Source organism: Tachypleus tridentatus, unplaced genomic scaffold, assembly GCF_004210375.1.
Source record: "Tachypleus tridentatus isolate NWPU-2018 unplaced genomic scaffold, ASM421037v1 Hic_cluster_2, whole genome shotgun sequence".
Taxonomy (NCBI): Eukaryota; Metazoa; Arthropoda; class Merostomata; order Xiphosura; family Limulidae; genus Tachypleus; species Tachypleus tridentatus.
Genome location: NW_027467782.1, coordinates 34,141,329 through 34,158,926, shown reverse-complemented (window position 1 = coordinate 34,158,926; position 17,598 = coordinate 34,141,329). Strand labels below are relative to the sequence as shown.

Genomic DNA, 17,598 nt, shown 5'->3' with positions numbered 1-17,598 from the left:
GCCCTCAAGTAGCTTTGTGCGAAATTCTAAAACAAATCTCTCACTAACTGTGATTGTTGCTACTTTCAATTTTATTTGGTTACAGAGCTATCAAATAGAAAATCAGATCCTCCCTTGCCATCTGTCACATCCTCCTTTTCAGAATTTGTTACTAATTCTCTCTTACATTTAATTACATATTACTTGTAGATAGTAGAAAGTCAAGCTTTTCTTTTGTCAATTGATGTGTTAAATTATGTTTTGATTAGGTTGGCATGAATTTCACTTATAATACAACTTTGGTTCCCACAGGAATCACAATGACTAGCTTGGATAAAATTGTAAAGTCTCTTGTCGCATAGTTAATCTGTGATCTTCAGTATATTATTTAAATAAATAATAATTGTTTAGTGCATTACTACCATTAGTATAAAAAACAGGCTTAAGTTTCACTGACAATCAACAGCAAGAAACAAGAAGTTTTGGTAAATACTTTATTTCTTGATTTTCATGTTTGTTTGTTATTTATTATTATAAAAGTAACTAAAATATAAAAGTAGGGATCTTTTAGGTTAGTAAAGACTAAATTAGATAAAATAAATAATATGATAAAAGTGTTTCACAAGGCACCCAAATGAACTGCATGTGCTCCAAGTGATTTAAACCTTATAATGGCACAGATAGTAGCTAGAAAAGGTTCAAAGTGCAAGAAAACAAAATTTGATTATAAATGTATGTGCACTATTATGAGCTTAAAACTACATCAGATAAACAAAAGTAGTTTCATGTTACAATTCTAAGAATAAAAGAGGGTAATTTAGTTTTATTTAATGGTGGTTAGGAGATTAATCGAACTGACTGATCTGGTTTTAAGATAGGGTAGAGAAAATGAAAGGTGAAATATGAAGTTTTCTGGGAAAAACATTTGAAATGTATTTAAGTGGTTTTATAAATTGCACAAAGGAATACTGAAACTTTTTTGGAGGAGAAAAAATATTTTTAATCTTTACACACTGCATCCTCAAAACAAATACATAATATATTTACAGACAAACCTTTATTGTAGTTTGTTAAAAATACTTCAAAAAATATGATTTTGTTGTGTGTGAAAGACTTGTAATGTTAACTGAAAGACTACCAAGTTTTCTTAAGACTTGAAATGAGTACAAAGAGGTCATGTGTTTGGTCATTTTAACTGAATTCATGATGAGAGGGTTAAATCCAAAAGCACTTTAATGAAATCATAACATTACAAGTCCCATTACAACTTTCTGAGCCAAGGAAAGTTCCATGAAGATATAATAATGAAGAGCCTGCTGCTTCTTTCAAGGGCAATGACCTTTTCATGACTATCTGATATCTGTAATATCATTATTTTATTATCTGTAAAATAATTATTTTAGAACCAAAAATAATTTCATGACTATTTGACATTATAGGTCTTGTTACATCATTTAGAACCAAGAACACTTTCATGACTATTACAGGTCTTTTTTGCATCGTTTAGAACCAAAAACACTTTTATGACTACCTAATATTACAGGTCTTGTAACATTTAGAGCTGAGAAAACTTTCATGGTGATGCAATGTTACAGGTCTACCAAAGGTGTTCAAACTCAAAATTATTTTCATCAGGATTGTGTCCTTTTGAATTTACCACTTTCATAGTAATTTGATGTTGTAGGTTCTTTCATTTTTAAGAACACTCTTGATATGTTGTAACTGTAAAGGCCTATTTACATCCTTCCAAGTCCAGAACACTTTCTGGTTGATCCTTTTGCATTTTTTGAAGTGAAGAATATTTATGCTTTTATTTATACAGTGAAGAACAGATACTATTAAAGTCGTATTCAATGAATAATATTTGTAAAAATTATTAATTTAAAAGAGTGGAATAGAGATCATCAAAATAGTACAGCCTTGATATTGATGAATCTTCTGTCCAGCTGAAGGAAGTGATAAAAGACACCAATAAGAACTACATATAATCACATTCTGTTCTCATTTATAAAATCACACATTTCTCTTCACTAATTCACCAACTTGTGACAACTGCTGCAGCCCTTCCAGGTAGCACCTCTGAAGTGGAGTGTATCTCCTCCAATGTGCACAGCACAGTCACGGACACAAAACACTACACCCACCTTAAATGAAGTTGATATGAGGAATAAGAATGACTAGGGCTATTTTTTATAACATTAATCCACAACTGTTTGCAGGACCATGAGCAGTGATTTCCTGGTTAATAAAAACATGATCAGTAACAAAAAGTTGGATGTGTTTATTGTTATTACTTAGTAAAATCTACATATACATCTATACTAATAATGAAATTAACTTTGACATGTGATTCAAAAGCATGCATGTAAAGTAAAGTCAGATACATGCCCTAAATCTAATAAGCTACATGTGTGTCACTCTGTCCTTTTTTTGACAGTTGGCTGGATTTTGTTCCTCTTGCACAAAATAGTAAAAGTGTTTTCTTTTTGCATCCCTCACATTTAGTTATCTTAAATCAACAAGTAAAGTATAGTGTCCCCCTCCCTAGTGCAAAGAAAATGGCTTTACAGAACAGAAGAACCAAATCTTGTATTGTACTCTTAGACTTTGAGAGAAGGATGAACCCACCATAAATGTTTCCCTAACTCATGGATTGTGTTTTAAATAATAGATATTATTGTATAAGAAAATTTAAAGGCTGAACACTATGTGCTTGGTGTGATTCTTTTGTGTGGTAAGGGGTCTTACCAGGAAAGGTTCCATATTTTTAGTTTACTTTCTGTAGATGGGTGGCCTTGTGGTGACCCCTTCCAGGATTAACCTGAGAACCAGTTTTGGACGTTTTCAACAGGTGTTGTGGACATTGTGTCAGATGTTGGTGTTCGGGTATGATGTTCATGAAACCCTGGTGTAGCTGCAATGTCCTTGTTTAGCATTGTAACGTGTAGCCTCATAGGACTCCATTGTGGGCAGGGTCAATGGGTAGTAAATCTTCCTCTCACTCTTATGAATTCCATAATCCTTGAAAATCACCACAACCATCAGATCTTGTAGCACAATTTTTAATCCTTCATTCTTTATCTGATTAATCCTTAGGGCATATGTCTCCCTTTTTCATTTAAAAGGGATTAAAGTGGAATATTGGCTTTCCCAAGTCCATCAAGAAGCTATGTTTTGGGGACATCTTTGTGGAAATATCAACCCCAAAACACAGTGAACACCTCCTGAATTTTAAGGCCATTGGGGATATACCCATTGATGTTACTCCCCCTTGCTACTGTGAATTCTTTACAAGGAGTAATTGTTGAGAGTAATTTGAAGAACATTCCTGAGTTGGAGATTCTTGCTTGTTTCCCCAACCAAGGAGTTTCTGTTGTGCAGCCATTTCTTCACTTGCAAGGACAGAATTATGCTGCCAACCAGTGTCGTAATTTTGACATTTAAATTGTTACATCTGTCTGCCTTGACATCTACCTGAATTGTAAGGTGTGGGTATATTCCTAACCCTCTCTGATTTTTTTCAGTGCCAGCAGTTTTGATTTCAAAGACATCACATCGTAGTTCTTTGACGTGCACTTTTTGTGGTGGCAAAGACCACAATGCATATGAGTACAAACTGGAACCACATTGCATTAAAAGTAGTGGTTGTCACCTCTTTTACTTTTGTCCTTGTCTTAGGTGGGTGGAGGAGAAAGAGGTACAGTGTTTTAAAACAGTTGACAACATTTAGCTTGAAACTCAGAAATTATTTTTCCCCAACTCCATTTCAGACATATGCTTCTGCACTATGTACCACTGCTGCAGTGCGAGTGCAGAAAGATTTATTTTCCAACAATGTGAAGAGTATTTTGCCCTCTTTGGATAAGTGAATTGGCAAGTCAGTGTCTACTCCTCACTCTGTTCCCACCATTCTTTCCAGTGATTGCCCAGGTCCAGGTTTTTCAGCCCTGCTTCTGGCAATATGCTATTAAACTTTAATCCTTACCACAGCATTCCCTTGAGGTTCTATCTTCCTCAGTGAGCTGTGCTCTTTTAGAATAGACAGTCTGCCACTCTTCTTTTTAGCCTTCATATTCAGGTGCACTGGTAGAATTGGGTGTGCCATTGGATGTCATTGCTGTTTCCACTGATCAGCCCATACTGCAATAGCTTATTATCATTCCCACTTGTTTATCTTTCTTTGAGTCATCTGAGGAAGGCAGATATTTCCAATTGAATGTACTATCTCTTTAATAAATATCTTTCAAACCATTCTTCTATTCCTATTTATGCATATGGTTTAAAGTAAGGTGTCTCTGTACAACCTGCCAAGGTTTTTCTCCAAATGATTGAGAGGGGGAAGTTGTCCTTACTAGGTTATGCATTGGTCACAGCTTTTTAACTCATTATTTTCTTTCATCTGCGACTGAGCCACCAATTTGTGGCCTTTGTAACACTCAAGTCACAATAAACCATGTTTTACTGTCATGCCATCATTACAATCATAAGTGATGGCACCATTTTTGATATGCCTTAAGTATGGGTTTACCCTTGACATTGGAAATGGTAACACTGTCCGACTTCCTCATGTCTTTAACTTTTTATGGGCCATTTGCCTTTTTAATTCTATTTAGATCTTTTATCCAAATTTTGGACATTGTTTTGTTTTAATTTAATTTATTTTTTTCAAACGCCTTTTATAAGACATTCCTTTTCCTATTTTACTGCTTGTTTGGTGTAGATAGTCTAGTTGGTTTGTGCCAATAAACACCAACCAACTGAACACAATGTAGAAATATCAAAGTTGTTTTGATTAACAAAGTTTCCATTTCTTTGTTAGGTGGAATTGCCATAATAAAATGAGAAAGTGCTTAACAGTCATGAAATACAATTATATAGAAACATCACAAAGTCTAAAATAGTGGTTATGTACATAATAATGTGAAGGAAGTTTTTCATGACAATATGACTGAATCTATTTTACTGAATTATTTTGCATGGTGATGTATTTTATGTTTAAGCAGTCAGTCAGGTTTAAAAGCAATCCTTTTGGCAAGTTGAAGTAATGTGTTCAATAAATACAAGTTGATTTTTGTTGCAAACTGCAGGTAAAGAACAGTATTTAGGGAAAAAAGATGCAAGGCTCATATCACTTGTTATTGCACTGAAATTGAAAAAGTATAATTAAGGGAACATGAAGACTGAAGAATTCAGTAGTACTTATTCAGTAACCTGTTTCTATTGTTTTTTAGCTGTATTGGACTCACTGCAGTTTATTTATTGTATTCAGTGCAATTATTTTGTTACAAAATATAATAAACTTAGTTTATTGGAGTTCGTGTATCTGTTAAAATCAGTAAAATAGATCCCAGTAAATGACAAGTTTTAGAAAAGATGTTGGAAAGCCCTTCATTTTTTTATTTTTTTTTTTACATTAACTTGCATGAATAATTTATGTGCATCTCTAAACAACAGTTCATAAGTTATTTGTAATATATAGGAATACATTCGTGAAGATGAGAAACACACTTCAAGTAAAAAAATGTATTCTGAAGACAGCTGGTATGGATATTAGAACTTTAATTAACATAAAGCAGAGTCAGTTGCAAACTCTCTCTTTGTTAACCTGAAGATTACATGAGAAGACCAAAATATTCTTCTGTGCTTTATGTTAATTAAAGTTCTAATATCCATATTAGCTGTCTCAAGAATACATATAGGAATACAGATTATTTTGAAGTAGAGAAGTTTGAGTTGAAACTTAAATAAATGTTTATCTTTTTTTGTTTTGTTTTTAGATTAGAAATGAGGAGATTGAGTGAGAACCAAAAGTCTTCATTTTTTTATTTAAGTGTAGAAGATGAAAACTTTGCTTATGATTTGGTTCAAGAGCTAGTTAGGTCTTTCCTAGCAGCTGAAGACACCAGAATACAAGTGAGTGGTTATTTTATACTGAAGTGTGTCTTTTGACTCTGTGTTATTGGTTTTATTTCACATTGACATACTTATGAGAAATGGTTAGAATAATTAGACTACCTATACAAAAGTTGCACAGATTTGAAAAATACTTTATTTTCACTTTACTTAAATTTAAGTTTTTCATTTGTTAAAACTTAATCATTTATTTTAAAAAAAATTAGTTTAAAATATAATCTTAATTATCTATGAACCTTGCCATTTATTTCTTTCACTATACATGAGATATTAAATTTTTTCAGAAATCTCAAAACAAATTGTTGATCACAGTAATCACTAGATATTCAGTGAGATATGACATTTAGTTTACATTACCCAGTTGCTTTCTTACCCAACAAATGGTTTGTAACATGATGTTCTGAAATATGGACAAACATGTTTTGAATCTCCTGTGGTCTTCAAAATATGGATACAAATGGGTGAAGAAGTTCAGTGCAACAAAACATAAGCCACATTTTAAGGTGTGTTTCCAAATCCTGGACTTACGAATGACAGCAGAATGTGCTTTTATATATTTCAAATACTGCATACCATTTTGGATTGTATATATGCTTTGAACAAAATACAGATTGTGACAATCATAACTCGCCACTGAAACACACTGTAAATGGAGAAAGTTTTAAATCGTCATCAGGTAAATAGAATAAATAAACTATCAAAAGATCATTTGTACAGGGTGTTCAGAAAGTCACTGTGCACTTGTATATTTATTAACAGACATGTTTCAATATAGAATACAGGAGGTAAATATGAATAACAATTATAAACAATATTAAAAGTGACCCCTGTTGGCTTGGATCCTTCTTATTTTGTTTCTAAACACTGATGTCAGTTGCTGGCTTGAAATAGACTGAATAGACATATAATTACAAAACTGCACAGTGACTTTCTGAACACCCTGTATAACATTTTGTAACTCCGTTAATAACATTACTACAGTTGATAAACTTCTGCCAACCTGCATGGAGCCTAAGACAAGACCTTCCAGCTATATGAAGTAGTAAAGGTGTGCCAGGCACCAGCAGAAATTTTTTTTTTTTTTTTAAAAAAAGAGCATGAAGTGAAAACATAAACTAACCATCTTTAGTGGCATAAAATTGAGTGAAACCAGGGAGAAGAGACCTCAGTGTTGTCTTTACAAATCCACTACTATCACTAGTCAGTAGGAACATTAAGATTGTTCAGGACATAGAATTTTGTGTGGAATCAGCAAATCAGTTTTCTGGGAGGGCAAAAAATATAGAAATGTCACTTTTGTTTCTAAGTGAAATGTATTTAGAGAAGAGAATATACTTCTAAAAGTGAAGGAATTTCTTCACTGAAACAGTGTTAAGCTACATCTGCATAATTTTAGGACTAACAGGTTTCACTTTTATAAGCTCATTCATTACTTACAAATAGACTTAATGTGTTGAAATAAAATTCTTTGTAGACTGATAATGTTTGTATCCTGTGTTCTGAAGCACCCATTGATAAAGTTGCAATATTGCTTTGGACTTTTCATTATTGTGAGTGAAAGACCTGTTGAGCTTCATGTATTTGTAGATAGTGAAAATATTAGACACACTCGAGATTATAGGGTTGTTAATAAAGTGCCAATATCTAAAGTTTGTAACAAGAAGTAATTATTCTTGAGGAGACCTTTTGGTGTACACAGAATTCAAGAACTGTACTGTATAACGAATCTATGTTGATTGTATATGTGACTTTTTTTTAACACAGGCTTAGTCTCTGGGACTGGCTTTATAATCATTTTGTGTTTGATACAATTTTCAAGCTATTACTTTTAAATTAATAAATATATCTTGATGGAACTTGGTATATTATCAATAAATATTACAAGATTTGTTATGCAAAATATTGTGTTTTTTTTATGAAGTCGTAAGCTTTTCTTTTTCTTTTTTTTCTTTTTTGCATGTTTCTTATCCAACATTTTGAGATGAAAAATACTTTCATGCATCAGAAAATTTTCAAATTTCACATACAAAATATAACATTCAAAACTTATCAAATGTTTATTAAGGAAAAACATTATGTTTTGCCCTTTATTTTTTACTAATGAATCTCTGTGTAGGTTTGGTTGATTTTACTGATTTCGTAACCAAAAAACAAAATGTGTGTGTGTGTGTGTGTGTATATATATAAATTTTGCCCTTTTCATTCTGGGATGACAACAGAGTATAACATGAAAACACAAATGTTTAGACTAAATAGCTTAAATCTTATAACATTATACATTCATATATATTTATTATTTTTATTATAACAACCTTTCATCCATGCATGCCTAACAATACAGAAGCTACAGTGAAGCAGTGCACATGTGTCATATTACTGTATTAAGTTATATGGAACTAATTTTTACTATCCACAGAGTGACCTGTTTTGACTGTGTTGTAGTGGAAAAGGATTGTGCAAAATACAGTCACATTTCAATTATTATACATTATATACGTATTTACAATACTGTTATTTACAGGTAACAAATATACAGTATAAATAAACAAAATAGTCATAAGTTACAATATCAGTACTGTAGAATTCCACTATAATTTATCAAGCTTAGTAAGTAAGCTGTATTTAGGTCTAAAAAAATATGAAATTCCAACATAATGATTATCTTTTCTCACATATGTGAACTTTACACATGCTTCAAACCTTCTGCTCCCCACTTTTGGAATTGTAAGATTTCAATGCGTTTCTCATCCGAATCGTCGTGTGACATACTCATTTGACATATGTGGTTCCTTCTACACTCCTCTACTGAACTATCACTTCTCATTTGACAGTGCTTAGGTTTGGAAGAGCTTTTTCTTTTTTAAGGTTGTATTTACTGCTCACAAGGTTCTATCACTTTTGGGGATATGGCATTATTGTTAGCAGCTCGAGATGGTGATTCCTCCTTTTCTTCCATTTTCCATCTTTCCCCTTGACTTTATCCGTGTAGGCTTCTGTGCTCAGTGAGAGCTCTTTGTTGACATACTGCTTCCTACCAGGATAAGTTTTCTTTATCCTCTGGCAATCCTCCTCTGTTCATGATCTTTTACCTACTTTTTTGCCAGTTAGGTCCATCTTTTGTTTCAGTTGGTCTATTTCTCCTGGAATTTGTTCTGGGTATACTCCTATCAGATCTGACAATTTCACTTTTCCCTTGCTTGCCTTTGTCATCCATTCTAAGTCTTCCATTATATTGCAGTTTCCTCTTTGTTTGGGGTTTTATCTTCCACCTGTAGCCATTCTTCACAATTCTGTGTGACTGACTGTTAAGTTTCTATTTATACTTTCCTTTTTCTTTTCACAGGTCTTCTTTTCATTCATCATTATTTTGATCCTGTTCTGTGGTCAGACACCAGGATTTTTTTAAACTTTAAATCCACACTGTACTTCCATGATGTGTTCAATTTATCTTCCATGGCTTCACACATTCACCATTGAGATGGGGTGTTCCACAAAATCACATATAGGTTCATGATTTTCATGATATTTTGTGTTTCATAACCAAGCCCATCCCAGACTGTATCACCCTTGGACTGAATGGGAAAACAGAAGGGGTTTGTTGTCCATCCCAATCATTCCTAGAATTAATAACTCAGTATGGTTTGATTTTTCAAAATAAGATTTTGTGGTTATGTGGTGATACTGCTTTGGATTTCACCACCACATTGTCACCTTCCTTGCTTCAAGTGGAGTATGGGCATCCTTACAACTCCAGTTCCAAATTGCTGAGGTGGTTGACCCTGAAGGCACCCAGCTGAATGAGTTACTCACAATAACCAATCAATTACAGAATAGGGTGGTGGTATTTTATGGGTGTAGATGATGTGATATTCTTCTCTTTATGATAACCATTGACAACAGAATGAGACATCAAGATGTAATTCATCCCTTTATTGGAAACTGTCATCCTACTCTCAACTAAATGTTGTTACACTATAAGAAGGTTTTGAATTTAGAGTGAACTCATTTACTTAAGTTCTCACACATATTTCAAGTTAACTATCTTCCTAACTCAATTTCCTCCATCTTGGCTGTGGGTCACAGCAATGATTTGTGAAATTGTTCTGGTTCTGTCATTGGCTATCTCTTGTTTCTTGTTTTCTCATCTTAATATTAGGGGTATGATATTGTCTATGGATGGTCCTGGCCCATTTCACAGTTATGAGAGTTGATTACATGCAACAGACATTCTGTTGATACCAATTCAATAGCTCAGATCTAATCCTAGTGTCATACCCAGGAATTAGAGTGGGTTTCAATTCCCCATTTCATGGGATTGAGGTAAAGAGGGTATGCTCTTTATTCTACACTCACATGGATGTTGGTATCCCATGGGCATGTTTTGAAAGTAGTTGATTTACTATGTGTAGTCCATTGCATCCAAGCTGCTGTACACCTAGGGGTGTATCTTTTGTTTACCTGCCTTTCCTATTTTGAGATTGAGTTACAGTATTGGTTATGACCACTTTCTTGCCACATTCTCTCTCACTCTGATGTACTCCTCTCATTTTTTCCCTTATATTTCACACGTTCCATAATCGGATGAAGAGTATCCCTGGCTCAGAAATGGTCCACTTCCCTTTCTATGATCTCAAGATCTGATTCTTTCATTTCCAAGATATCCTTCAGATAATTTTAAAATATTCTTTTGTCATATCCTCACACTGGTCCCTCCTTGTTATCAATGTAAGATTCTAGCTAATATTGTGAGAGTAGATAATTACCATATCAGAAGTCTTAATTTTCCCTATACTGAAAATGTATTTTCAATGTACTTGCCATCTCTCACAAGATTAACTGTTCTTATTTAGTGTTGCCCTTTGTATGTGAACTTTTCTTCATGCATATTACAAGTCTTCCACTCCCCTTGAATTGGGATTTGTTTATCAAGGAAATCATCATCCATTATCCTCTCATATTCCTTTTTAATACTTTAGGTCTTTTACAGTAAACACAGTCACATGATACCTTATATCTTTCACATTAAACACAGTCACACATAATACCTTATATCTTTCACAGTAAACACAGTCACACACGATACCTTATATCTTTCACGGTAAGCACAGTCACACGTGATACCTTATATCTTTCACAGTAAGCACAGTCACACGTGATACTTTATATCTTTCACATTAAACACAGTCACACGTGATACCTTATATCTTTCACAGTAAACAAGGTTGCACATAATACCTTATATCTTTCACAGTGAACACAGTCACAACGTGATACTTTATATCTTTCTTCTATATCTTTCACACTAAACACAGTCTTGCATAATACCTTATATCTTTCACAGTGAACAGTCTCACATAATACCTTATATCTTTCACAGTAAACACAGTCACACGTTATACCTTATATCTTTCACATTAAACACAGTCACACATAATACCTTATATCTTTCACAGTAAGCACAGTCACACGTGATACCTTATATCTTTCACAGTAAACATAGTCACGTATGATACTGTAGGCCTTTCACAGTAAACATATGGTATTGTGTGTATTTATTGTTATTTTTATTTCTCCACTTCCTAACGTTTTTCTTTCTTTCTGGAACTGAAGTTTTTCATGCTGTGTTTATGACTGTTTTCTTATGTAAAGTACACATTTTTCTTTTTTGTAGGACTGTGCATCTTATGCACTGCAGGAAACCTTACAGATATATACTTGTCAAAGTGGAGAGTTGTCACAAATTGTGAGACCAAGTGGTAGTCTTTGGAACAGGTTTTCAGAAGAGGTTCAAGAAATTTTGGTACCTTTGCAGCACTCTAGGTATGTATTTTATTTTTTATTATAATGAAATTTAGACAGTAATTTTCAGTTATTTTCTTTCTTATCAATTTTTTTTCTAACATTGTTCATTGTGTTATGTTTTTCTTTTATCTTTACTGTGTTATAAAACATTACAATTCAACAGTATTTTAGCATAGTTTAAACATTAAAAACTCAATTTTTTTTAATATTTCACATAAACTGAAAAGTTATTTGAATATTGAAGTTGTTCTGCTTTTAATAAAAGTTAAAAAAAAAGTTCATCAGGTTTTCTGTTATTATTTGATAGGTACATTATGTCTAGTAACAAGAGGACTTCCTTTCCATGCCCAATATATGGGAGCAAACTAGGAAGCACTTTTAAAGATTGGGCCTGTAATTGGGCATCTTGTCTTCTCAGAAGGTAAGAAGCACTTTTCTGTGATAAAAGAAATGAGATAATTAGGTTGCTAATCAATATTATTGTTATAGGTGATTATTATATTAATTAAAACCATGACAAAATTTGAACTAGAGATCAGACTGTGTAGATAAAAGTATTACTGAAACAGAGGCACCTCACAGTTCAGCTAAACATATCTGTTCACACAGTTCTTGTAAGTCTGAGTTTCATTTCCTTTTCTAATTCAGGAGAATGTTAATTTCAACTATTAAGTAACGTGCACACAGTTCTGCGACATTTGTCACAGTTTTAGCCCATTAGGAGCACATTATTGAAACTTACTCTACAAATATGTTTAGAACATAAAGGTGGTATACACTTTTAGAATTTCTTTTGGGGGGGTAGACTACTGTAGTATCAAAGACAAGTACTAGATTATAATCACCACATTACACTTAAAATTCTCTCATTTTGTCTTTGTATATGTTAATTTTCTGTTTTTAATGGAAAGAAAAGAAATAATGCAGAATAGTTTTTATAAAACTGCTTTTGAGAACAGATTATGCCATAGAGAAAAACAACCAAAATCATTTCAATTTAAAACTAACTTTTCCATGCTCATTAGCATGTTTTAAATGCCCTTAGTTTTATAAAATTTATATAGTTTTGTGTATTTAATTTCTCAGATAAAGCGAGAGAATACAGCTAGAGTTTTTCAGTCATGCTTCATGATTGACAAAACGATGTGAAGACAACAGTTTTCTTCTTCCTCACATCATGGTTAATGTTTTACAAGATGCAAGCAATGAAGAAAAGGAAGATGTTTGTTTTAAGAAATAATATAAAGTATAGAAGTAAATGTACATAATTCTTTATATGACATTTTCTTTTTTCAGAAGTAAAGAATGTAATACAACTGATAGGCTGTGAGATTTTAAAGACAGAGCTTAGCATTGATAGCCATTTGACAGACTTCTGCATCTTCTCTTATCAGATTGGCCAATCATTAATTTTGTTTAGATCTGGTAATAAAATGTTTTAAGGGGTAAGAAAGCAGGGAACAGAAAGAAAATACCAGTACCAGTACATCTGCTTTGATGTTTACAGTAAATAGAAAAGATTCTGAATTGGTTAATTATCCATCAGTCAGCCAAAGGTATTCTGACTTTTGGAACATTTTACTTAACTTTAGTCTTTCAGTCGTTTTCAGGATGTGAATTCTATTGTGAGAAACTATTTTCAAAATAATATTAAAAGTACTTCCTTTTATCAAAAAATTTTCTTTCTTTCTTATTGTTGATTACAAATCCTAGTTCCATCTTACATATCTAGTCAATTTCAACTTGATTGAAAGTAACATTATTTCTTTTGACAGTTTATTTTGCCAGTTACAACTGTCACTGCCAGAAACAAAGATAAAACTGTCAAAAATGTATGAGTGACCTATGGTCAGATCTTTGAAATTGAGATCAACGTTACTTTTGTCAGTCTAATTAACAATATTTTTGCTAAGAGTATTCTTGGACAGCATGAATTTATATCTAATAATGTTTTTTTTAATAGATATTAAATTATTTATGTGTATCTTATGAGTGCTATAAACTTAACAGTAACATTCAAGAAGAAATAGTTTGAATTATTAGAATAATTTGTTTTTATTTACCGTACATGTTTACTTAGCTTATGTGCACTGAAGTCTTGTCATAGCTTTCAACAAATATAATGTAATATGAAAAACATGAATGTTAAAATAAACTATAATCCACTTTTGCATGTTACACCAAATGTTATAGCATTAAAATACCAGTTGAACAGTGATTTTGATTTATATAATTATATAAGACAACATTGTTTGTTTTTTGAATGCTGTGCAGTGTAAGACTACAGTGTTACTGCAATAGTAAATGATGCACAGGCAGATGAGTTTGAAAAACTGCATCTAGGTTGAGTCAGGTGTCTAAAGCTCTGTTTGGTTGGTTAAACTTGCTCTTAGACTGTGTCAAATGTCTGTAGTTTTTACTTTGGCACTGTAAGTATACAGACTGCTAAAATAGAGACTATACGAGGATAGCTTGTATTTCACACACCTACTAAGGTGCATTATGCTCACATATAGCAGGAAATGACTTGCTTCTTATTGTGCCAAGAACATACCAAGTGGACCAACAATATAAGAATAGTAATTTTACAAGTGAGCTATGTCTCACCCTGCTACCACATAACAGCTATGTGCTTATTTGATGAGTATCTGAGAGTCAGGTTAAATACCATATTCATACGGAGACATTGTACATATGATGGTGATTCAAGTTGGTGTCGACAGTAATGAACATTGGTAGACTTTGTTTTACGATCTTCTGATTGGACTACTAATGCCTTAAATTCTATTATCCTGTGTTCTGTCACATAATGAATTATGATTTTCATTCTAACTGTGTAGAAGTAATCAGTACATCGTCTTCAAAAGAGGGGATTGAGTGAAGTGTGTCACCAGTCTTCATATCCATTGTTCATGCATGAGATACTCTTGTGAGCTTCATCACATCCTATGAAATAATTCAGAATACTGAAAATGCCCTGAAGGTATTTGTTTTAATGGAGTGATTACTGATGCCTTAGAACTTAATGAACATTCTGATTTCGAGTATACAGCATCAGTGCTGTACTGCCTTTGTTGTTCATGGTGGTTGTCTTACATATTAAGATGAAATCCTCAGAATTGTGGAGGTGTAAAGATGACTGATTTATACCAAAGTGAACTGAAAATGTGAGCTGAATAATGTGTTCACAGCAGTTTTGCGTTATCATAGATGTTATAAATTACAAGAATCTATGAAATATTTTGCTGCATATTTTAGTAGTAGAATTTTTAAAAGCAAAATGGAATGCAAAATAATTTTTTTAACATTGATAATCAAGGTAGATTTTAATCTCACTAAAATTTAGAATTAATATGTGTTATTATAAAAAGAAAAGCAAAACTTTTTATGTATTTGGGTCTATAGATCTACAGAGAGATTATGGCTGTTCTAAGCCATGTTGACCAAGCTGAACAGAGCAAATTGAAGTTTCATGAGAAGACTGACCTTTGCCACTTGAGTGCCCAGACTGTGTTTTCAATATTGGATTGTTTAACGGTTTGGTGTCATCAGTATTTTGTGATGTTGAGATCTAGTAACCAGAATAACTCCAAGCCTGCAAATAAAGGGAAAGGTAGTTGGAATACTCATTAATTAATCATGAGCTTAAGTTACTGGTATTTTATATTCTTTTTCTTTGAGAAATTAAAGACTGTAAATATTATAAAACAATTAAAATGCCTGTTCTAGTCATTGATTAACAGCCTTGATTATGTTTTTACAACATAAAAATGTCACTTTGCTAGGAAATAAGTAATGATTTATTAGGGTAATAATTTCAAAATTTGAAGCAGGGTTACCAGAATATTTTCTCATGTAAAATAATTGAATTTACTACAAGACTTTCATCTGTAGAAGCTAGTGGTGGTAATAACTTTTGGGTAACAAATTTTCTACAGTGTTCTTTAAGAAAAAATTAATTTCATTATTAGTCTAGCCTGTATTTCTAAAACTGTTGTGTTGCCTTTTAGATTCCTTTAGGTAGAGGAGAAGGTTTGTCCACTTAGTTGTTGTTACTTTCTCATTGTGTAAAGCATCATTCTTTGGCTACAGGTTGAGATCCAGTCATATATATTTATATACACACACAAAACATTGTGGTCCAATAACCCTAACCACTAACATGAGATACAGGTTTCATGACTGCCTAAATCCAACCTTGTCTACCTGGTTGAGGCTAACCTATACGAATGAATACTCGTATTCTGTTCCACCTTGGATATAAAAATTAAGTTTCAGGTGAAGAGCATATCTGTTCTGGAGGTAGTTCAGTTCTCCCACTCTTGTACTATTCTTTTCTTGGTATACTCCTGTTCTATGAAGACACTTTCTGTATGGATCATGCCTGCACCAGCCCCTCCACCTTCTTAACATGGGATTCTAGTGTCAGTAGATGGTATATTTCGAAAGTTAACTGAACATGTATTTTCGATAATACTTACCTTCACTGACACTCTCCTGTTCTACCTTCCCACTAAAACCAAATGTATTTCTCAGAAAAAGTGACTGTGTTGTCAGGATGAGATGGTTATATACAGTACCTAGTTAGAAGGCACATTAAAGTTTGTGGAGCAGTTTGCTAGTTAGAACTTGTCTAAGGTATTTAAGTTGGGTATAAAAGACTGAAGTTAGTATTTTCAGTGCTTAGATGGGCAAAATATGGAATCCTTAGAGATCATGAAATAGCTGTAATGTCTGCATAGGTAAGTATTATTGGAAGTGCATTTTTAGTTTAAGAAAGCATTAGTTTCCATTTTTGATACATTACCATCTAAACCCTGAGTTTGACTTATAGTTTAATAAAGAGCAATTGAATATTTTAAATGGTAGTGTGTACACAAACCTATGTATGTCACTTAGGTCTTTAACATTCAAGAGATGTACAAGCAAGTCATCATGTTCTTTCAAGAGCTGTAGTTTGTGACAGGACCTTTTCATCCATGTAGCAAGTGTATAGTTATACTGTGACCTAATCTGGTGCATTATATTCAGTACTGTGTGGTCTAACTTTCATGCAGTATTAAGGACTTAACAATGTTTAATCCTTTTACAATGGGTCATGGATCAAAGGCCATCTTGTTGTGTTTGTTGACTTGCATTCAAGATTGTATTGAACAAATATTTTATGAATTTATGTCAGTAAGTTTGGAATCAAATTGTAGATTATAATTTTACTATTTAATGTTATGTATGAGTTAATTTCTTAGTTTAAAAATAAGTATTAAAAGAACATAAATATTGATTTTAGTGAGTCACATGTTATGTTTAATGCTGCACAGTTTAAAATTAGATGTTTGTGGTGTCAAAATACTAAGTTCACAGTTTCATACAAATTAGGAACTCAGATTACTAACTTTGACAAGCTAGAATATAAAATAAAAAGGTATGAGGTCTTTAACACAGTGGGCTCTATTCAACTCTTTCCAATTTTTGAAACAGTCCATTATATACTCTTACTACAGTATATGACATGTGAAAAACCAATCAGTAGCTTAAGATGTTCCTAAAGTGGTTTTTTAGCTATTTTAATCTTTGAAAAAGCTAGTGTTCTTTCAATCTAAGTTTTCAAGGAGTTGTGTCTGCTCATAGTTTCATATATTTTAAAATTGATATAAATCTAGTTACTAAGTGGAATTCTATGGTATCAGTGTAGTTACTTATGATTTTTTGGTTATTCAACTGTATGTATAAAACCTAAAAAAAAATTGTTTGATATCCTCCACTTCTGAAATTTCAAAAGGCTCAGCAACTTATGTCCAGCAACAACCAAGTACAGAGATCGTAGAGAGAAGAGATAATTGTTTGCGTTTCCCATTTTTTTTCTATATTTTAAGAAAAGTTTAATAATTTATTTCTAAATAGTCA

At 32.6% G+C, this 17,598-nt stretch overlaps 2 protein-coding genes across 10 annotated transcripts in view; both read left to right on the top strand.

Moving 5' to 3' along the window:
* Nucleotides 1–17,598, top strand: part of LOC143242269 (serine/threonine-protein kinase ATR-like) — a 29,218-nt gene that overhangs the window by 8,626 nt on the left and 2,994 nt on the right. The window contains exons 4-6 of the mRNA XM_076485636.1: nt 5,757–5,892; nt 11,564–11,712; nt 12,002–12,115. Coding sequence (XP_076341751.1) covers nt 5,757–5,892; nt 11,564–11,712; nt 12,002–12,115 — 399 coding nt within the window. The remainder of the gene's footprint in view (nt 1–5,756; nt 5,893–11,563; nt 11,713–12,001; nt 12,116–17,598) is intronic.
* Nucleotides 12,857–17,598, top strand: part of LOC143243107 (serine/threonine-protein kinase atr-like) — a 34,631-nt gene continuing 29,889 nt past the window's right edge. For 2 of the 9 annotated variants that reach the window (XM_076486866.1, XM_076486867.1), the window contains exons 1-2: nt 12,942–13,250; nt 15,100–15,307. The gene's annotated coding sequence lies outside the window, so the exon portion shown is untranslated. Of the gene's footprint in view, nt 12,917–12,941; nt 13,251–15,099; nt 15,308–17,598 lie in introns of those variants that run through there. The other 7 variants (XM_076486856.1, XM_076486863.1, XM_076486858.1 and 4 more) reach the window with 7 other exon arrangements.